General features: G+C 31.7%; 2 protein-coding genes across 3 annotated transcripts; both read right to left on the bottom strand.

Annotated features, from left to right (window-relative positions):
• Positions 1 to 420: 420 nt before the first annotated feature.
• Positions 421 to 2,435, bottom strand: LOC106669267 (coiled-coil domain-containing protein 51-like). Its single transcript, XM_014398604.2, has 4 exons — positions 1,599 to 2,435; positions 1,276 to 1,537; positions 778 to 1,214; positions 421 to 710 (listed from the first exon to the last, which is right to left on the bottom strand). The coding sequence occupies exons 1-3, from the start codon at positions 1,925 to 1,927 to the stop codon at positions 804 to 806; spliced, it is 1,002 nt and encodes a 333-aa protein (XP_014254090.1). The 5' UTR covers positions 1,928 to 2,435; the 3' UTR covers positions 421 to 710; positions 778 to 803.
• Positions 2,436 to 6,641: 4,206 nt separating this feature from the next.
• Positions 6,642 to 21,407, bottom strand: LOC106669268 (cytochrome P450 4C1-like). 2 transcript variants are annotated; one of them, XM_014398606.2, is made up of 13 exons: positions 21,225 to 21,407; positions 12,781 to 12,940; positions 11,800 to 11,906; positions 11,621 to 11,714; positions 9,165 to 9,353; positions 9,013 to 9,082; positions 8,824 to 8,950; positions 8,680 to 8,737; positions 8,443 to 8,552; positions 8,306 to 8,374; positions 7,276 to 7,444; positions 6,913 to 7,092; positions 6,642 to 6,853 (listed from the first exon to the last, which is right to left on the bottom strand). In XM_014398606.2, exons 1-13 carry the CDS (start codon positions 21,282 to 21,284, stop codon positions 6,684 to 6,686), a joined length of 1,563 nt encoding a protein of 520 aa, XP_014254092.1. In that variant the 5' UTR covers positions 21,285 to 21,407; the 3' UTR covers positions 6,642 to 6,683. The 2 variants fall into 2 exon arrangements, with proteins under 2 accessions (XP_014254092.1, XP_014254093.1); XM_014398607.2 differs by lacking the exon at positions 21,225 to 21,407 and adding an exon at positions 15,094 to 15,174.
• Between the last annotated feature and the right edge of the window lie 1,598 nt (positions 21,408 to 23,005).

Below are 23,005 nucleotides of genomic sequence, written 5' to 3'. Positions count from 1 at the left end.
TGGGTCCGTCCGTCAACTGATTAAAGTACTGTAAAGTTAACTTTGGAACATAGCTGATGGGGATCCCCAAACCAAAACCACTCACACTTCAACACTGAGATCACACTATCTACATCTTAAAAACCATCTGATCACCGAGGCCAACAGCCTGCAATTTTTAGGACTGAAGAGCTAGGTTAGCTGTGAATTTGGTTTGTTAATTAAACGCTACAAAGTTAACTTAGCTAGTTAAATGACATTTAAGAGTGGACTTAAGTGTCTTTATTATTATTATTTTTACTAGGAAGTGTAAATTTAACTGATCTGTATTTGATCAGTTTAACAAATAAAATTTTTCGGAAAATAAAAAATGAGTAAAATATAATTTTCAGATATTAACAACTTATAAACATATAGAATCTATGTTTTATTAGAATTTTAATCAGGAATCAGTTTTGTCATGTCTGAAAGGTGAAGCACATAATATCTTCAGCAATCATCCCGGTCTGCTTATTTTTGCTTGTTTTTTCTATTAGGCATGTTTTCATATTTTACCATGTTAAGTAGTCAATTGTGATAATCCTGGATGATCGTATGCTATCAAGCTCTATATAGTCGGATATGATTTATGATGATTATGATTTACTCCTTAGTTTATAACTATCATTGAATTACTCTCTTTAAATATGAGCACAACGACAAGTCAAGAAACATCATAAAACACAAAGAATCTAAATAAAAATATATTTATTATCACAAAATGTATGTCTATAATTAAGAATATTCTTTTTTTTTTACCTATGTACAAGCTTGATGTAAATTTATTATCTTTGAAGCCAGGATATAGCAAGAGGGACGAATAAGCTGAATAGAGCAACGCTTGCTACAACGATCCGAGTCTCTTTCCTCTGTTGGTTCAGCATGTCTCCAAAATCCGGAGGCATCGCTACAAGCTGTCCTTCGTAATTCTGAACGGTTTTCAACATAGATTTCAACTCTTCGACCCTTTCTTGAAGATGATCTACTTTCTCCGTAACGATTGTTTCTTTTCCACTGTTATGCAGCATTTCGTCCAATCGTAACATTATACTTTTTTCATTTTTGTCCGTGCTGTAATTAGTTACTAATTCTTTCAAATCCCCTAATAACGTCGCTAATTCTTTTTCATGCTGTATTAGAGCATCTGACGTGGGTAATTGCGTCAACGATGCGGTTTTCATGCTTGTTTCTTTCACCTAAAAATATAATCAATTAGCTATTTTAAAATCGAAGGATTGGAAAAATTATCCGTCTCACTAGTTTTCTGAGTTCTCTGATTTTAAACTCATTATTGATTGAGCTGCCGACGACTCCAATGATGGTCCCTATGACTGAACCAATTATAGACCAGTATTTCGTCCTCTCTGCTTGCGCCCTTTCTTTTTGATGGCTTTCCTTTACGTAGGAAGAGAGTAGCGTAAAACTTTCACGTTCCTCACGTTCCAAAAGTAAAAATTCATTGTTCAACCTACGTTCCTCTTGTATAATATCGTGCTCCTGTGTGATCAGTTGTAAATATCTGTAACGGTACCAAAGCTCATATCCACTAAAGATTCTTATACGTTTAAGGGGGAAAATACCTAGTCTCTCCTCGGGTCGTCGTATCCAGCTCGGATGAGATCTCTTTGAGCCTTTGTTGTATTTTAAGGAGGGCTTTGTTCGCTTTCCACCTCTCGTCTTGAGCTTTGGAAAACTTGACCTGAGCTTCGATGACTCTATTCTGCATTTCCTTGACTTCGTCCATGCCTGTGAGCTGTTCGTACCAAATGACCATTTTCTCGATTTTTCTCTTCAGAAAGTGGCTACCCTTCCGTTCATCGACGGCCGTTAAGCTGTTCAAATTCACGGATTTTTGACAGTAAATATGCTGAGGTTTTATATTTTTGAATTTGACTAAAACCCGAAACATTTTATTTAAAACACTATCATCCTATCCTCATGCTTATCTGACAGGAGGAAATTGCAGGGTTATGGGCTACTACTGCCATGTATCCTCATGGATGACACATCAAAGGTAAACTTGGAAATCATGACATTATTATTACACAAAATAAATTGTTTTTTGCATTTTGGTCCTGAAAATGTTGACACTTTGAATGATTATGCTTCATTAAACTATAAAAAAAATCTTTCTTTTGCAAGTTTTCTATCAACACAACATGAACTTAGTAATCACATAGATGCCATCTACAGATTTTTCTAAGGCATTTGGTAGAGTTGACCACAACCTGTTGAAACTTAATTCAGTTGGGTTTTCTGGACGATTTTTTATACTGGATTTCTATTTATCTACCTAACTGACAAACTAGACAGCTACCAGTCTCAAATAATAAAAGTTTCCTCTGGTTTAGCCCAAGGTGCTCGTCTAGCTCCACTCTTATTTAACCCATTACTGTCCACAATTTTCTTTTTTTTTTTTTTTTAATTTTCTACAAAAGTTTCTATTTTTAGCTACTATTTTCAAACATTTTCAAGGAAAAAATGTTATTTTTAATTTTTTTTACATAAAATTTTTGGCATATGTTTTATCATACGTTGAGAACTAAAAGATATCTTTAAAAAAATAAAACCTTTATTAAATCAATATTATGATAATAAATTTATCATTTGCAATGGTACAAAACAAATTTTTTGGGGGGTGGAAAGTCCCACGTTTCATTTTTACCAGTCTTGAGAAAAAAATATAAACTTAATCTTTTAATTGTATTCCTTGAGGTGTCAGTGTTTTTGAAAAAAAAAACAAAAAAAAACATTTGTATGTTTGTACTAAATTAGTGACAATTTTGAAGCCAAAATTATTAACTTTGAATAATAATACATTAAGAGATTAATTCCTTTTCCAGCCTTAATCTTTCTTGATTCGTTGATTGATCAATGTTGTGGGTCATGGATCATAACATCGTTATCAATCACCCAATCTTTTTTTGGTGATTCTACACTCCAAAATATCAGACGTATACACCACTTCTTGTGAATAGGCCCTGGTTTCGGAAAAAAAAAAAAAAAACATTTTCTGTTTTTTTAAATATTTTTATTTCGTCTTTCTACTTGCTCAAATCAAATATTTGAATATATCATTTTACAGCATTTTTTAAATAGATTGCAATAACAATATAATAAAAGCTATCAACATTTAACAAAAATTTCTAAAAAGCAAATATTTTTCAGGTAAACTAGGACAAACTTTTTCTTGTCAAATTAATAAGGTTTTTTGTTTTATCTAGAAACCCCTAAATATAAATTTTTGATTGAATTTAAATTTATTGACATTTTGACCGTAAAATTTTTGCAATTTTTGAGATGTTGTTTGTGGGGAGGGCTAAAATGAAAAGAAAAATTTAAGTAACACCCAATCTATTTGAGGCAGGTTACCCAGATTTTATTTGTTTAGGTTTTTTGGTTTGCTGAAACCAATTAAACTTTAAAATTATTCAAATCGATTGGACCACAGGAAATCGTTCAAAATTGTAATCCAAAATCCAAAACTGGAACAATTCATTTTCTATGTTTTTCTATACGCTGAATTCAATGAAATGGTTCTCAAATCGATCGAACAAGCTATCTAAAATTGTCGATGGTAGACGAATAACTGCTACACGTTGCAAAAAAATAATAAGGCTTGACTTGATTGTGAATGTATACAATTATTCACAGTCTAATTAAACACAGTGTAAAGTAGATAAGAAATTCTGAAAACCCCTATCCTTATAGGAAATTTAACGCTGAATAGAAACATGAAAAAGGCATTAAGTTGCTTTTTTGCAAGTAAATTATTGAAAATTTCATTTTGAGATAACCAAAATGAGGCTTGTGCAAGTTTTTCTTATTAAATTTTCGACTAAAAATTGTAAAATTGCATTTAAAGTAAAAGCTGAACTCAAGAGTTTCAGGTCATTTTTTTAATTGTCTTTACTATTTCTGTTAGAGTACTGGCTTTTTTAATTGAAACTATTAAAATTTTGGGTTTCCATTAAAATTTCATACTTTCAAAATTTCAATATCATTGAAAGGATTTGTGCAGTGAATCGTGCACAATATGGTACTGCACTTTTCTGTCTATATGAATGGAAAACAATTAGAATCTGTATACCGAGAGATTACATACTATGATTTATTATTCCAAGAATGTTGTATAATAAATAAAAATTGAACTCACAAAACAAGTATAAAACAGTAACTATAATTATGTACTTAATACACAAGGCTACCAATTTTTGTACTTTGTCCGAAATGAAACAAAAGTTTGTGATCTCTTTTTGATATAACTTTTTATTGAAGAAAAAAAAAGTTTCATGATACAATATTTTTAATATCCGATTCGGATTCTACACACAATCCTTCTACTAAACAGAAAGTGGCCAAATTTTAGGCTGAGAGTTTAGGTTACATAGCTCTATTTAAAACAGTGCTGCAATCAGATAAGCAGGAGACAGCTGAAAAGCACATTCGCAGATTCAAGGTAATATCAAAGCTACTTCAACTCATAAGTGTGGAAAAACACTGCTTGTTGGTCAAATATTTGATGTTGGAAAGCAATGATGTACCAAGCTCAGAAATGGCAAAATGTTTTAGAGGTTATTTAACCTATTATGAACCACGATCCATATGCTGAACAATATATATAAAATTCTCTTACAAATTCACAATTCAAACATAGATAATGAAATGTTTTTACATGAAACTAATGAATCTGCGAATTGACCCTCCCATATTTTTTTCTTTTTACACCATTAAAATCGTATAGGTCTTTCTATCTCTCGCTTACATTTCAACCAAAACCTTTTTATTATTATAGAAAGAAACATATGTATAACAATTATATTCGTATTTTACATTTTATTAAAAAGCTTATCTTGTATTGTATTAAATTTATGATTTATTATAATCCATGTATAGTTTAACCATTTTTAGATTCACTTAACTCACACCATAAAGATATAAAATTTACATTAGAAACAAAAACACAATAGAATAAACTAATAATAAGATAAGATATAACTAATAAAAAAATAATGATTTCTTCTTGGCACTCTAAAAAAACTTATTCAAATTATCTTCATCAAAATATAAATAATTAAAAATAATGCATGTGTAGTTTATCAATGGAAAAAACAAAATAATATTAAAAAATTCTCTTCGTTTACTTATATTAACAATATATCATAAAAAATAATCAAAACTTTTAAAATGTGTGGTGTTGATTACATAAAATTTGGTTTTAAACAAAAAATAAATAGTTTGTACACCACCAATAAAAAAATAATATGATTTACCCAATTAATTGTCATGAATATGATTAGATATATATCGACAAAAAAATAAATAAATAAAGTATGGTAGCAAAACGTAGCAGTGATATCAAATATATAGAAAATAACAACCCTTTCTCAACATATAAATCAAAAGTACACCCGATTTTAAAAAACCCACACATTTTGGAAAAATAGTAAGAAAACTAATTACATCCAAAAGTCCCTATTATATTATGATGAAAAATCATAAAAATATATAAAACTAACTTTTTAAATTTATTTAAAAAGAATAACTTTAAAAAATAAAATTTACATTTTGGCACAAACTTTTAAAAATAATATTAAGCCTGAAAAAACTTCCTTAATGTAAAATAAAAATGATATAAAAATCTATAAACAACTAAAATTATTATGAAACAATGTATAAGATAAAAAATAGTAAAAATATATCAAAAACAACAAATAAATATTATATAAGAATATAATAATATATAATTAAAAAATATCTTTTAATACTCATAATTTCAATAATAAATAACTCTATTGCTCCCTTGTCCATTCTAATCTTGAATTCTCTTCTCTTGTCTGGTCTTCTTATCTTCTCTGTCAGAAACATTCTTTAAATTCAAAATAATTTTTTAAAATCATCTCCTTCAAATTAAATATTCCTTATAGATCGCATAATATCTCTCATCTCTATATGATTCTACCACTCATTTATCTCTATATGATTTGAATCTTGCCATGTTTATTTTGATGTTTGTGTTTATCTATAAATTAATAAATCATAGAAACGATCGTCCTTCATCACTTTCTCACGTAAATTTCCAAGTTCCACTCCACAATTAAAGACTTTCTTACATATTCTTCTTTTTCATTCTGGTATCAACCGACTCCAGAAAAAAGTTAATAACCTTATTTAGAAGTTTTCTCAACTAGTCATATTTAGTAGTTCTTTCAGTCCATTAGATCATATTTCTTAGCTATTCCAAATAATTAGATTTTTATTATCGTCTTCATTTACTATAATTGGAAGTTTTAATTCTTTCATTGCTTCAAAATATACAATTTATTCTAATTGCTTATTATATAATTATAATAAATTAATGTTTTTGCTTATTTTTATACTTTATAAATAGGTTTTTAATAATTATTTATTGTTTAATATTTCATAATTATTACAAATGTATAATTTAAGATATAGTTTTTTCACATGGACAAATTTTTTTGATTGCAGGATGTATTGTACAATATATCGTATTTTGGGCATCTGCCTAATTAAATAAATACTTAGTAAACAATATAATAGATGAAATGTTTTGTTTAAGGAGTTTAAGGATAGAGGATATTCAACAGAATAAAAACAAAACGTTAAATAAACAAAAATAATAAAATTTATTTATTGATTTGTAATTACTGACCAGTTTTCCTTAGAGTTAGTTTTACTTTGAGGCCTCCTAAAGGAACAAGAACCGTTGATGGTATAAGGTTAAGTTTGTCTTGAGAACGAAGCGATTCAATTTTGAATTCTCTCAGTACCCAGCTTATCACAGTTTTCATTGCATTGTTTGCAAATCTTTTTCCTATAGTATTAAAAAATAAATCATTTTGTAGCTTTCAACGATTTAACGGAATAACTCACCGACACAGTTTCTAGGTCCTGCGCTGAATGGGATGTAACTGTACGCATGACGATCCTTGCTATTTTCTGGCAGGAAATTATCTGGATTGAAGACTTCAGGGTTGGGGAATTGTTTCGGATTCCGATGAAGGACGTATGGGAAAACAATGCAGTCAACATTTTTTGGCAGCACATAATCTCCTGTAAAAGAATATTTCAGCTGTATAATGTAAGTGTTTCAAAAATTCTGCCATCCATTTAATATTTGTTTTATTTTGCTTTTAACAGAGGGATAAAACTTTAAGCTGTAAATTAATAAACCCAATGCATCTCATACATTTTTGTGTAGCGATGATTTATTTTAACTTTGTGTAATTTACTTACCAAGTGTCTGATCCTCTGTTATACGACGGGCGAGTATAGGTACACTAGGATAAAGACGCAATGCTTCTTTTATACACCTCTCAATAAAATACATCCTCTTTAAATCCATTAATGTAGGGTCCCTCTTTGAATCGCCAAAAATTTCATCAACTTCATCAGCAGCTCTTTTCTAAAATAACGATCCATGCAACAAGAAACTCAAAAATATTGGCTTTCTATTCATTATTATATTTTTTAATTTAAACTTTTAATTGTATATATTTAGTTTAAGAAATTTTCTAATTCCTTAAGGTTTTGGTTGAGATAAAAAAGTCAGTGTCACAAGCGGGATTCGAATAATTAATTGAAAAAATAATTTATTTGGTCAAGCAGACCACGAAACCGAATAAAATTTTCTAATGTTTCTATGATGTATTTGACACAAATAAAAATAGGACTTAATTAATTATTCTTAATCACTCAATTGAGTTAATTTGTTCTTCTGGATATAGATAATAATTACAACAGTTACACAAATGTCCTCAAAGTAATTATAGACAAAGGACAAAATCTCTGCAACATAGATCCTTAAGATTTGCAAATCTGACTTTTTGAACAAACCCTTTTCTGATATTGGATTAAGTACGCTTTAAAAATGAGAAAAAACTCCTCTTCTATCTTAGACCAAAACGCATAAGCAAAAAGAAATTGAAGCGTGTAGATAAAAAATTAGTGATTAACTACACGCATAAGATTTTTTTTTCCAATTTTCAAAAAAGATAAAAAACCCTCCTAGTAAATCATTTCCCTAGTGTGTAAAATAATGAAGAAGTTAGTTGCCAATAAAATTCAGTGGTTCTTAGATTCAAAAATTCTATTGCCCCCTTGGCAGTCTCCATAAAAATCAGGACTACATTGAGTTTGTTTTGAGTTTGACACCTTGAATGCCTTAAACAATGCTGACAGGGTTTTCACAGTTTTCCTAAATCTGGAGAACGCTATCAAATATGACGACGGTTAATAATAAATTCACTTATCGATATTTAATTACCTGTTCGTCTGGATACAGCCCCAAAAGATAAATACAATAACTTATCGCCAACATTGTCGTAGTTTGCCCCTAATTGGAATTAAACACATATTTAAAAATAAACATTTGAAAATAAAACTTGAACAACTTTAACTCACTGCGAACACGAATGTGTTTATTTCTTCTCTAATTTCTTCATCTGTAAGAAGTTTGCCACCTTCAGACTGTTTTAACAACAGATCTATAAGTATTGTATTTTTTTTAGTATCTGAAATGAAAGCAAAATTTCTTATTAATATATTTATTTAATAACAATTCAATTAAAATATGTTTGTGATATAATTTTTTTAAAATTATAATTTATATGTATTATTGAAAAATATTGCATTCATTACCAGAATACCATTCTTCATTAGATTCATTTGCAAGAGCTATTCTCCTGTTTTTTATTATCTGAAAACATAATATTGTTGAATTTTCATATTCTATTGATTTAATTTATGTATATCATAATAGATTTATATTTTTATCAAGCACACCTCAGACGTAAACCTTTCGAGGATTTTTCTGTGATGTTCCTGCTCTCGATAAGATGGGGTCCATTTAAAAATGCCATCTACCAAAAGCCAAGGTTTCCAGCATCGGTAAAGAGCAATTTCCTCCAGCCTATAAAAAATATTAATTTCTTAAAGTTTATATTATTTTTGTTTTATACTTCATTATATAACCTTTGTAGTGCTTTGATGACTTCGGATAACCTTTCATGATGGAATCCTTCAGGTACACCTATAGCAGTCTCTAAAATTGAAATTAAAAACTTTTTTTTAAATAAAAACAATCTTAGAAATTAAATTTGTATCAATTTGTAAGGTTTATTGACCTAAAATAAAGTTCATAGTGACTTTCTTGTTGTGCGGGATAATATCAAAGAAGTCGTTGTTTATTGACGCTTCCTTTAGTTGTTTTATGTATTCAGTACTCCTTTTTGTAAATACTTCAAAAAATCCTTCTAATATGTTGAAATGAAAGGCTGGAGTTACCATTTTTCTCCTTTTCAACCATTTCTCTCCTATAAAAAAAAAACCAAAAAAAAAAAAAAACAAGATGTACAGTGTTTTTATACTGTTCCATATATTTCCAATGTGCTAGTGGATTTTCTATTATGATTATTTAATAGATAATCAAATTATTAGCGATTTGGCTTAAAACAATAATGGTAACAATAATTTCCATAAATGTAAAAAAAAGACGAAATAGTCTTTAATTGCCTCTGAAGCTGGGTGTATGGAGGAAATAATCAATATTAGTCAATTTTGTTTTGAAATGAATCTTTTTTATTTTGCTACTTGATGTTGCACCCCTTTGAACAGTTCTGCTGGCCTTATTGCAATGTACAATGTGCCAACTTATATTTTAAGTAGGGATTTTTTATTGATCAGTCACTTACATCCTTGTGCGAGCTTGGTTTTTATGTGGTTCTTCCAGTTGAGTCGTCAGCCGGGTGTATTCCCAAAAATTTTAAAGCCCCATCGTTAGGTTTCCTTGGTATGGGAGTCACTCATGAACATGTTGAATAGGTTGGGAGATAGCACCGATCCTTGTCAGGTTCCTGATGTCATGAATGTCAAGTTGTGAGAGGTATCAATTTATCGAAGATATACTGCATTATGTGGCAATATTTGCATAATGGTTCACTTATGAACATGTTGAATAGGACGGGAGATAGCACCGATCCTTGTCAGGTTCCTGATGTCGTGAATTTCAAGTTGTGAGAGATATCATTTTATCTTGTTTTTAAATGTTCTGTCTCTCATGACCGAGCAGATTGTTTAGAACATAATTGGATTCCTGCATGTTTTAGTTTGTACCATAAACCTGCCATACATGATCGAAGGTCTGTTGTAAATCCAGGAAGTATCGGGTACTCCTTTTTTTCAAGTCCCTGTATGTCCTCGCTCAATCTGTATACCAGGTGGGTTGTTGAGTGTCTGGTCTTAAACCTGAACTGAGTTTGGTGTTCAATCCTTTGCATATGGGAGTAGTTTGCCTAATATAGCAGACTATTTGACCAATAGTTCTCTAAGTTGGCTTTGTTTTATCCTGTTTTAGGAACCACGGTTATTTGTGGTTGTTCCTGTACCTTTGGTAAGTAACCTGTCTTCATGCACCCATTTAAGAAGTTTAAGATCAGATTACTCCTTTGTGTGGCAGGTGGTTTCATCATTGTTGGAGTCATATTCTTTCCATGGAGTTTTTTGTTTTTTAGGTTTGTTCTGAAGGGGTGATGAATTACGTAGGAAGTTTAGGAATTGACACATATTTTATGATTTCTTTGCCTTCTACTTTTTCACCCTACTTAGCGTAAATATCAGCAAAATGTTTGTGCAAAAAACACTTGTCAAATAAAACAATAAAATTATTAATTTATACTTAATTGAATTACAATCGACTCTTGATAATTTGAAACCCAAAGGACCACAAAAGTAGTTTGAATTATCAAGAAAAAAATCAAATTATAGTAAATATGCATTTCTCAAAACTTCTTATTTAAATTGTACATAAATGAAACATTGTAAAAATAATGAAAAACGTTGAAATATATTAAATATAAAATTGAACATTATTAAAACAATCATGAAGCGGTTTTGATTCAATATGGCCTGGACCAATGCTTATAACAATGACAAAACACTGACCGATGAATATAAACTATTGAAAATTCAAAAAAAAAATTAGGCTGCAAGAAAGTAAACCATGGAAATTTTAGATAAATATTAAAAGGTAAAATTTGAGTTATAAAGAGGGGAGGTGGATCAATTTCGAATTATAGAATGTTCTTTCTCCCCCTGCAATGAAAAATATTAAAGACAAGTCAAATATAACTTTTAAAAAACATCTGTTACATAATAAAAATTATAATATAAATTCCTTAAAGACAAAAAAATTATGGTATATTACGTATCAAAATACACATTTTTTTTTTTCGATTTAACAGTGATCTGTTGATGAGTTCCTTATTACTTTCGAAATTCGAATTATCAAGTTTCAACTTAAAAAGAGCCAACAATATTAATTACGTTAGCCTTCAGAGGGAAAAGGAAGCGAAGTGTGAAAGAGGCTGACCTTTATACGTTACATTTACATACATTTTACCGTAAGGACTGCAGATATTGATAGATTTTTTCAGATTAACGTTAATTGTTTATAATTAGCCAGGTCCATGGAAATGACCAACAATAGGCATTGTTTTTTGTTTTTTTTTTATTAAAAAACAAACATTGTTAAATCGTAAAATATATTAACATATAATATTTTAATTAATTAAATATCAAATACCTTTGCTAGTTATTAAACCTTCACCGAGAAGAGGAAGCAATGTGTGATAAACGCTGCCCTTATCATTGTGCTTCTGCTTTTTGCTTAAGATTTCCTGAAGAAAAACAATATTTGTCGAACGTTAGCAATGATTAATTTTTATGAAAATTTTATTGATTTAAATGTTTATGAAATTTCACCTGAACCGCTTCGGGCGAATGGACGAACACCTGCGGGTAAAACGTCATGAAGTTCTTGTTACAAATCGGGAACTCGTTTTGCAATTTTTTGATAATTTCAAGCGATTCTAAAATACAAATAAAAAAATTAGATTTTTTTTATATTTTAGAATGCCCATTTAGTATGTTAAGTTATTAAACAAAATTTCTGCAGTTTGTATGTCTCTTTTCGTCTTTCATGTCTCGTCATCTTTAATTGTGGATTTATTTCCAAAAATGTAATGTAAATTATTTTCTTCTCAAATCATAAAAGCGATTTGATTTATATAATAGTAGTTGATTAAAAAAAAAATTATGGAATTGTCTTTGTTTTGGTTTGGTCTTATGTATTTGACTTTATTATTTGTTCGATTAGGTTTCGTGGTCCGATTAACCAAATAAATTCTTTTCAATTATTCTTTAAGTAAGGTATTGGTTGAGATAAAATTGTCGCCGAGAATCAAATAGATTTTGACGACATTTGAAAAATGGCAAAAAGGAGGGAAAATTCGTAAAGGTGGGGTTGAGATGGCAAGTGGTGTCCGCGTGGATCGAAGTCACGATAGCTCAAGTTGTAGAGCAGCGGCGTATTTAGCCGAAGGTCGTGGGTTCGAATCCCACTCGTGACATTGGTTTTTTTTATCTTAACCAAACCTTAATTAAAGATTAACCAATAATAATACTAATGGTAAAAAACTGTACTGGTCGCTAACTTGCACACAACCCAAAACCTTAATTAAAGATTAACCAATAATAATACTAATGGTAAAAAACTGTACTGGTCACTAACTTGCACACAACCCAAAACCTTAATTAAAGATTAATTATTTATGTTGTCAGTCTTGTCATGGCACATGTCCGCATTAGATCGGACTTTTTGCGTTATACTCGTCAAACCAGTTTGATCAAAATTATGTTAATAAATAATTAATAATCTGTTAGTATAACAAGATAATTACGTACTCGTAGGCCGTGAGTAGACCCCTAAGTGGCCGATAATTGGCTTTCCAGGCGGGCCCGGAAGTTTTCTCACCATCCATATAACGCGACACCAAGAAAAAACCGTCGCGATGAAATTCCATATTGATTCTAGTAAACTGTCGATAAATTCCTGAGGCTGGATCTGAAACGAGAATCAACTTGATTTCCTTGAAAGTTCTATTCAAAGTCGTCAACTTATATAGCTAATTAAAGTTAAGCAGGAAGCTGAAAGGTTAATTATCTTATAAAAACTTACATATAATTTTAAAATTTTTTTTTCTCTATCAACCGTTATACAAATTTTCTAACGATTAATGAAAAATTTGATTGTTATCCTACCTCGTCAGTTGTCCAACTAACACGCAAAATTGGCACACAGCAAATTAGCATGGACTAATGAAAAGGAGAAAACGGATCCGACGCCAGACTTGGACCAATTGGCAAAACTCCTACATAAGCATGAGTTTAGGCGTACATTTACAATTTGATGGATAAACTTAAAACATCATACCGACACGCTTGTCAACAACTCCAGCCAAACTTGCCAAAATTTCAATTACTCTTGGTTAATACACGATTTAAGATTGTATTTGTAAAATGAAGAACATTTCCTATTCGCGCAGGTTAGAATGGTTACGTTATGATACGTACAGCGGAATTTTGAACCAGTTGAATTTTAAAATACCAGACTAATTTTTCTCGAGATGAAATCACACACAAATCAGCACATCTTTTTATGACTGCCAAAATTATTTTAGAAAATATTGGCCCTTTAGAGACATAACCAGCGTTTTCCAAGATACTTCTAACAAATTCTTAACCTATTAGAACACAGAATAGTTTGCTTAGTCGCTGTTTTGATCTATGCTCGCACGCAGTCCTCAAGAGGAAATATTACAAAATGAAGCGTTTAGCCCATTATGATTGTAAACTAATAAAAAGCTTAATTATTCCAATATACAAAGTGTGGTGAGTGGTGACTGTATATGCCCCATACTTTACTACTTCACCATACAAATGTACAATGTATGTATACCTCTTTTTCTCGCTCGCGTACATATACAGGGTGTTCGGCAATTGGTGGCACAAACCTTGCCCGTGGATTCTATGTTCAAAATGGAACCAAAAAGTCCTGATTAATTATGGTCCGAATCTCAACAGTTTCGGAATTATTCCCACTTTTGTCTGACTTTTTGAGATTTCACGACCATGCTTCAGATAAACAATGATAACTCCAAAAATAGAAGGTTTTGGACAAATCCGTTGATACCGTTGAAAACTACGTTAAATTTCCAATAAGATGTGATGAATACAAATCTCGTGTACGTTGGTGAAACGTTTTGGTAGCCAGAATTTTTTTTTTTCAAAGTTAAAAAATTTACTGATTTTAAACTACTATTTACAAACCTAGAGACCAGCAAATTTCATTAAATGTACTCCATTTAAGATCCTTTTTATTGGTGTAATTTATTTTTTAATTACTTCTTTCAAAGATGAAGAAATTGATGAAGGAAAAGAATAACCGTGGTTGAAGGATTGATAATATGGAAAGATTAATAATAATCTATTAGGTTTCCTGGTCCGATTGACCAAATAAATTTTTTTTAATTAATTAAAGTTTTGGTTGAGAATAATTGAAAAATGGCAAAAAGGAGAGAAAATTCGAAAGGTGGGTTGAGATGGGAAGTTGGTGTCACGATAGCTCAAGTGGTAGACAGCGGCGTATTTAGCCGAAGGTCGTGGGTTCGAATCCCGCTCCTGACGCTGAGTTTTTATCTCAACCAAAACCTTACTTAAAGATTAATTAATTGAAATTAATAATAATACAAAAAAGGAAAATTTGAATGAATTTATTAAACGTTCTTTAATTTTGAAAAATTATTTTTCAAAGTACTCTCGCTACTAAAACGCTTATTTCATCAACGTTTACAAATTTAGTATTGACATGTTACTGAAAATTTAACATAGTTTTCAATGGTATCCACGGATTTCTCCAAAAACTTTTAGTTTTGGAGTTATCATTGTTTATTTGAAGCAAGGTCGTGAAATCATAAAAAATCATAAAAAAGGGGAATAACTCCGAAACCGTTGATATTCGGACCATAGTTAATTAGGACTTTTTGGTTCCATTTTGAATCTAGATTCTACTGGCAAAGTTTGTAACACGAGTAGCCGAACAACCGATTCAACTTTGTTCGTGTATTTTACAACTTAAACTTAGCTAGAAAACTTCCTAGTTTAGGTGTATTTTTATAAAGGACTTATTTATTTTCTATAAGAAAAACTATCAATTACCTCACTTAACGGATCCTTTCCAGTGAAACTGTTCATTCTGTTTCTATGTGTTCACAAGTACCACCTTCTCAAACAATGCTCCCCACTTCATGATCACCGTCTAATATATGTAAACAGCAATTACCATCCAAGACACGTGAGAAAACCAAATCCTTTCCGGGCCTTGAGTTGCTAAGAAGTTTTTTTTTCTGTTTTGGTACACGATTTAACCTAAATATTTACGAAAAGTATGTGGGGTAAAACACTAATGGGTCGTTTTAAGGAAGCTATTTGGTTTTTTATAGTGCGTGTTTTATGGGCTTTTTGAACAATTTTGAGCTAAGAGTTGTCCTCGTGTTTAAATACACCGGAACGGGAACAATTAAACTGCACTAAGTCAAATTTTACAAATTTTAATATATTTCAGATTAATTCAATTATTTTCCAGTACCTAAACTGGAGCCACTACTGACACATTTAAAAATGTTCCTTATGTAACGTAAAATAAGGATTTTATGGGATTTTTGAAAAAAAAAAACAACTTTTTTTTAACAAAGACTTTTCGTTTTAAATGTCATTTGGTGTAAAGTTTACAGACTGTACGTGAGCGATATTTCGAGTTATTATCTAGTTTATTTGGGTTTATTGATTTATATCGAATTTATTTCATGACGTAAGTTAGTTATTTTGATTTTGCCGTTTTCACATATTCGGCTGTCAAATTTGAACAATTTTATTGTTTATAACTTATAAGAATAATAGACCTGAGACAGGCACGAAATATTAACTTTTGACAATTTAAGCTCTATTTGCTGGATTCTCCCCAAATAATTTTACACTGAGTGGGGGGGCCAATATTTCAACGATTTACCGATTCAATTATCTAACTGCAAACATTTTGGCACCTGTAAATAACGACTGGTAAATAATAGAAAAATAACGTCAGAATTTATTTCTTTACTGTAGGAATAATAATCAGTAATAAACGGGGGGACGTCGGTGGCCGCAACGGTTTAGGCGTTGACACGGCGCTCATCACTGTACGGTAAAGGTCCCGGGTTCGAATCTAGCCGCCCTGCATTCGAACCCGACGTACAAATGTTTTTTATTATTACCCCGAGGGTTTATATAACCTCTGCTGTTGCGTACCCTCGCAAAAAAAGAAAAAAAGTACAATGTCTAAAATCCCGATTTAAATAAGGAAAGGTAGCTTTTCCCAGCTCCTCCCCCCAAAGTTTTATTGTGTTTTTGGTTTTATTATTGTTATTAAGTAGCATTAGTACTTTGAATATAAAAAATATTTTTTTGCAATGTATAAATTAACTTTTTTCCACATTCTACATATATTTGTTAAATTTAAACAACGTTTGTAAATCCCAGGCCCTGAAGATGATCTCAATAAAGATCGAAACGTGATAAAGATGAGCCTGTACTCATACTGAGACTTTTTGCTAGTCTGACTCCAGTATTATTATTTGACAATTAATTAAGGTTTTTAGTTGAAATGAAAAAAAGTTAATGGCACGAGAGGGATTCGAACCCACGACCTTCGGCTAGATACGCCGCTGCTCTACCACCTGAGCTATCGTGACCTCGATCCACTCGGACATCAACACCCCATCTCAACCCCACCTTATGAGTTTTCCCTCCTTTTGCCATTTTTCAATCGTGGGTTCGAATCCCTCTCGTGCCATTAGCTTTTTTTCATCTCAACTAAAAACCTTAATTAATTGTCATGTATTAATTGGTCAAGCGGACCACGAAAGCAGTGAATTAATTATTATTATTATTTCTGGCCACAAGCCTACGGGAAATGTTTAAATTATGGAAGAAAAAATGCGAAATTCTAATTAAAGAATATGAATAAATTTTACTATTTAAAATGTTTTTTTTTGTGTGCAAACATTTGACCTTCATTCATTCCCGGCAGATTTTATTCATAACTGCCAACATTTTGACACCTGTAAATAACGATTTATAGATAAAAGAAAAATAACGTCAGAATTTATTTCTTTCTGTAGGAATAATAATAATGTGTGGTGGTTAGTGACCGTTAATCGATAATTATTCAGAAATAGTTAGATGTCTGGTATGATGTAGGTTTCAGAAAAACATTTTCTTTATCGTGCTAACGTTTGATCTTTATTGAGATCATCTTCAGGGCCTGAGATTTACAAACATTGTTTACATTTAACAAATACATGAGGATGTGGAAAAAAGTGAACTTATACAATGCAAAAAATATTTTTATATTCAATCCAAGTATTCCTACTCACAAATGCTACTTAATAAAAACAATAAAACCAAAAACACAATAACACTTTTTGAGAGGGAGGTACCTTTCCTTATTTAAATTGGGATTTTAGACATTGTAGTTTATTACTATTATTTTTTTTACGAGTGTTCGCAACAGCAGAATATAAACCCTCGGGGTGCCGGTGTTTTTGGAATAAAAAACATTTGTACGTCGGGTTCGAATGCAGGACGGCTGGATTCGAACCCGGGACCTTTAACTTACAGTGATGAGCGATCTGTGAACTTCAGGGCTCAAAGTGTTTGTTTTCTGCGTAATTGTACCATTCTTGTGTGTCATGTTGAGAGTGCCCCCCCATAAATTTTTTATATATATATATACACATCCTACATGTATTTGTTAAATTTAAACAATGTTTGTAAAACCCAGGTCCTGAAGATGATCTCAATAAAGATCGAAACGTTGACACGATAAAGAAAATGTTTTTCTGAAACCTACATCATACCAGACCGCATCTCACGATTTCTGAATAATAATAATAATAATAGTAATAAACTAAATGCCCTAAATCACAATTTAAATAAGGAAAGATAGCTCCCTCCCCCCCAAAAAAGTGTTATTGTGTTTTTTGTTTTATTATTGTTATTAAGAAGTATTAGTATATTTATTATTATCCTCTAGACTCTATTACATTATTATTATTATTACTGGCCATACAAGCCTACGGGAAATGTTTAACTTTTGGAACAAAACTGCGAAATTCTAATTAAAGCATAGTGATACAGAGATCCAATACATCAGTTTGCAATTTTATCATAATTTTTTTTTCTGCCTTACAAATTAGGTATTTTAAAAGGATATAGTAAAGCTTTATAGGGCAATAGGATAGATAATGCAGCGAAATTTTGCTCGATCACATAATCGAAGCGTGTCGTGCCTTGGCTCTCTACAGGGCGCGAGTAGGCTTACCGCCAGATTTAAACGGGGTTCTCGGACACGGTAGCGAGTTTCAGGGTCTCCTGTTCCGCTTTTTAAGGTAATTGGGAATTTTTTTAATTGCATTTAGTTAAATTATGCGTTTTGTGTTTCTGGGTCAAGACCCAGAAATCAGTGAATCTGTTTATTGGTGTGACTCTGTTGCGAGTAGTGATTTATTGAGTAGGTGTTGAGGTATTTTACCTCCACTCGGGGCTGAAATGACTTGAAAAAAAAAACATGCATAAGGATTTGTTAATGGATATTTTATTAAAATGTCTCTAATGTAATTTTTGAGTAATGTTTTGTATACCTAGATCTAAGTCCGTATATCTAGAGAAATCAAATTTTTTAGCAATTGATTCTAATTTTAAATTTTATTGTACTGGCATTTCGTTATAATTTTTATTTAAATTTATTTTTATAAAGATGATTGTTTTTATTTTTGTCTCAAGACAACCCCTCAGACGGTCTCAATGGCTATAAGTATGTCTAGCGTATGGAATAAAGAAAACAATGTATAAGATTGTATTTGTATTTGTTAATAAGGACTTTTATTAATATTATAGTTGATTTTTTATAACATGGACATTTTTAAGATTAATTTGTCTTTTTTTTTGTATGTTTCTTAGTGACCTTGTTTTATAATTTGTTGAAGTCGTGAGGATCGGTCAAGAATGAGGTAGTTTAGAAAAACTCTTTTTTCATGTTTTGCCGACGTTTCGACCTTTATTCCGGTTATCTTCAGTGTATAAAGTTGATATTCTTGCGCTTCTTGCACAACACTTCCACACAAAACCAACATGACACCACAAGAATAACAGCACATTTTATGCCCTGAAGATGACCCGAATAAAGGTCGAAACGTCGGCAAAAAAATGAAAACGGTGTTTTTCTATACTAACTATTTCTTGACCGCTCTTCACGATTTCAACAAACTATTTTTTTTTAAATTTCCATGTGGTTTTTGTTAAAAGTATATTCATTATTTATTAAAACATTTGTTTGAATCTTTCGGTAATTTACACCCGTCACCAGTATCTTTAAAAAATTAAATTTTTCATTCTACAGCTCGTCGTGTTTAAAAATTTGTCTGAGACAGTACCTCGAAATTGGAGTAGAATGCCGTAAACCTCGTAATTTTACTTAAATCCACGTTAAACGTGAAAAAACACGTTTTTCTACATAAAACTTAAATTTTCCCTGCTTTTGATCACATTTTTATTTTAACGTAGTGTGTTAGATTCACTATTTTTCGTGGTCCGCTTGACCAATTAATATCATTCAATTAATTAAGGTTTTTAGTTGGGACAAAAAAGATGGGAAGTTAGTGCCCGAGAGGATCGAGATCACGATAGCTCAAGTGGTAGAGTAGCGGCGTATCAAGCCGAAGGTCGTGGGTTCGAATCCCGCTCGTGACACTGACTTTTTTTATCTCAACTTAAAACCTTAATTAATTGAGTAATGCGTTAGATTGTATTTGTATTAGTTAATAAAGCTTTTATTTTTATTATTATTGTTTTTTTATAATAACATGAACATTTTAAGGTCAATTTGTCTTTATTAATTTTTTGGTTTTTGTTAAAAGTAAATTCTTTACTTATTTAAACATTTATTTTTATCGTTCGGGAATTTACACCCATCATCAGTATCTTTAAAAAAATTAAATTTTTGGTTTTCTCTACGTAAAACCTCAATTTTCTCCACTCTAACTTAACTTTTCCCAACTTTTGACTCCATTTTTAAATTTATCACCGAATTTCCTTTTAGATTAGTCTACTATTTTTCTAAAAGTTGCCGGTATATTTACAAAATAATTCTACAAACATAATGAAATTTGAATTTTGTATCAATTTCTTTAAACAGTAGGCCCTTAGACTAAAATTTTTAAAAATGTCAAACCATCTAAAAACTTCAAATATTTATGGCCCTGGCAATTAAATGCTTGGCCCAAGAGTTGATCGGGCATGTAAATTATTAATTAACGAATACGTTATGAAATAAGTCACTTAGTAAACAAACAAACTGTTCTCCGGAATAAAAATTAAGTAACGGTCGCTAAATTCCACACAAAATAAAAATTAGGCTCAACTCTTGGGCCATTTAATTTCCAGTATAGGTCCAACTGACATTGCAAATCGAAAAATCAAAATAATAGAGGTTTCGAACAGACTATCGGAAAGCTCATAAAATGTTGAAGTTTTTAGCTGGTTTGACATTTTTATGCAAGAGAGCTTTATTTTAAAGAAATTTGTTCTAAAATTACCATTTTGCAAATTTCATGATGTTTGTCCAGTTATTTTGTATGTAGACTGGCAATTTTTTTTAGAACAAAAGTGGTCCAATCTAAAAATAAATTCGGTAGTAAATCTAAAAACGGTGTCAAAAGTTAAAAAAAAAACGTTAAGAGTGGGGAAATTTATGTTTTATGTAAAGAAACAGTTTGTCTTAAATAAAAACTCAAAAAAGTCGTCACTTTTGAACGTATTGAAATAAAACCGTGAGATTTATGGCATTCTACTCTACTTTATATATACCGTCAAAACAATTTTTTGTAACACGACGAGCTGACCACCCTGTATATAATTTATTTCAAAAGATGCTAATCTTGAACGATGGAAGTCCTTCTATCTTGGCCAGGCTTATCGATGCAAAATGATCGTTAAAAAAACTGTATATAATGAAAAATTTATTTTTAAAAAAATTCTGATGATGGGTTTTCAATCCCCAAATGTCCAAATAAATGTTTAAATAAATAATGAATTTACTTAAAAAAAAACCATATAAAATTGTCTTCTCCCAAAAAATGTCCATATATGTAATTTTTATAAACATTATATGTATTTTTGAATATATGGATCGATATTTGTTTTAATTAAAAAATTATTTAAATGTCTATTACTAATTCAATAGTGTGAATTACCCCGGACACGTTTTCATCCACGTTTGATTCCGCTAAAAAATGTCGGACGTGAGTGATCATTTTCTCGACCTCTTTAGCACTTCTTCTAGTGGTTCTTCGTCTTCTTCACCATCCAGTAGTATCGACCTTTACTAAAAAAAATCTTTGGAACATCCACAACTGGTCACAAAAGACCCTTGTGGTCTGCGGGACTTGGAACTCTGACCATCCTTATAAAGAAACCCCACCACTCTCTTCATATCTTTAATCGGGATTCCAATGCCAAAATACGAATTATAAAACTTTTGTCGACCTTGAGGGCGGAAAAAAATCAGTTACACCGAGGGGACAGAAATGCACGGTTATGTACGATTAAACGAGATTTTTTTTTCCAGACAACCACCACTTCCTTACATTATATCAAGATATGAAGTGTCGAGATTTTACTGTATTGATAATTGAATTGTGGTGAAAAATTTACTGTCTGCTTTTTCAAAAATTAAGGTTTAATCTTAGTACTTAATAGAATAGTATAATGCCATCATCCGCGAGGATCCTTCGTGTTAAGACCACGACCTGCAGATAGCTCCCGAGGATCTGAGCCGTAGACGTAAATATAGTTTCGGCGCCCTTTTAGAGCTATTGTAACCCCCGTGCTCTGCCTAAAGCATCGGTGAGTCCTACTTCATCAAGAAACTTGATTAATAGGCCCGGTTTCAATGGTTGAAGCTCTTCTATGGTCACATTATATATACCAAAACATTTCCCCCTACGGGCTAATTTAAGCTCCGCAGGTTGTTAATAGATGTGTTGGTGTCTCTTCTGCCTCTCTGCCGAATCTGAATGTGCCATCTTGGATTATTCCAATTTTCTTTAAGTGTCCATTTAACTTGCAGTGTCCTGTTAGGAATCCTATTAGGATTCGCAGTTTGTTCCTGCTTCCCTCGACACATTCTGTAATTTCTTTCCTTCCAAAATTGGTTAGAAGATTCTTGCATCCTTTCTTTGCAAGGGGTCCGCTTTCTCGTTGCCTTCCACTCCCCCATGTCCTGGGACCCAGCAGAGCCCGACTCTGTTCTGCATACCTCGCAAAGCACTTCCTCCTGCGGGCAAGTGTAGCACCACAGGTGTGTTGGTGTCTCCTCTGATTCTGCAGAATCTCCATGTGCCGTCTTGGATTATTCCAATCTTCTTTAGCTATGACCATTTAGCTTGCAGTGCCCTGTTCAGAATCTTGTTAGGATGCGCAGTTTTTTCTGCTACCTTTGACACATTCTGTAACTTCTTTCCTTCCAAAATTTGTTAGGAGGTTCTTGGATTGTTTATGCCCAATGGGTGATTCCACTGTTCCATCGTTTTCTTTTTGACCTTCTGTCTGAGGTCATTGATAGTGTGGGTTCCTATGCCGCAGAAGGGCTCGGGTCCTATCAGCGGTATAGCAGTCCCTTTCTTTGCAAGGGGTCCGCTTTCTCGTTGCCTTCTACTCCCCCATATCCTGGGACCTAGCAGAGCCCGACTCTGTTCTGCATACCTCGCAAAGCACTTCCTCCTGCCGGCAAGTGTAGCACCACAGTGAATAGGTGTGTTGGTGTCCCTCTGATTCTGCAGACTCTGCATGAGCCGTCTTGGATTATTCCAATCTTCTTTAGCTTGCAGTGCCCTGTTCAGAATCTTGTTAGGATGCGCAGTTTTTTCTGCTATCTTTGACACATTCTGTAACTTCTTTCCTTCCAAAATTTGTTAGGAGGTTCTTGGATTGTTTGTGTCCAATGAGTGCATTCCAAAGTTCCCTCATTTCCTTT

Source organism: Cimex lectularius, unplaced genomic scaffold (genome assembly GCF_000648675.2).
Source record: "Cimex lectularius strain Harlan isolate CLEC.00 unplaced genomic scaffold, Clec_2.1 scaffold216, whole genome shotgun sequence".
Taxonomy (NCBI): Eukaryota; Metazoa; Arthropoda; class Insecta; order Hemiptera; family Cimicidae; genus Cimex; species Cimex lectularius.
This window is presented reverse-complemented; position numbering and strand designations above follow the sequence as displayed.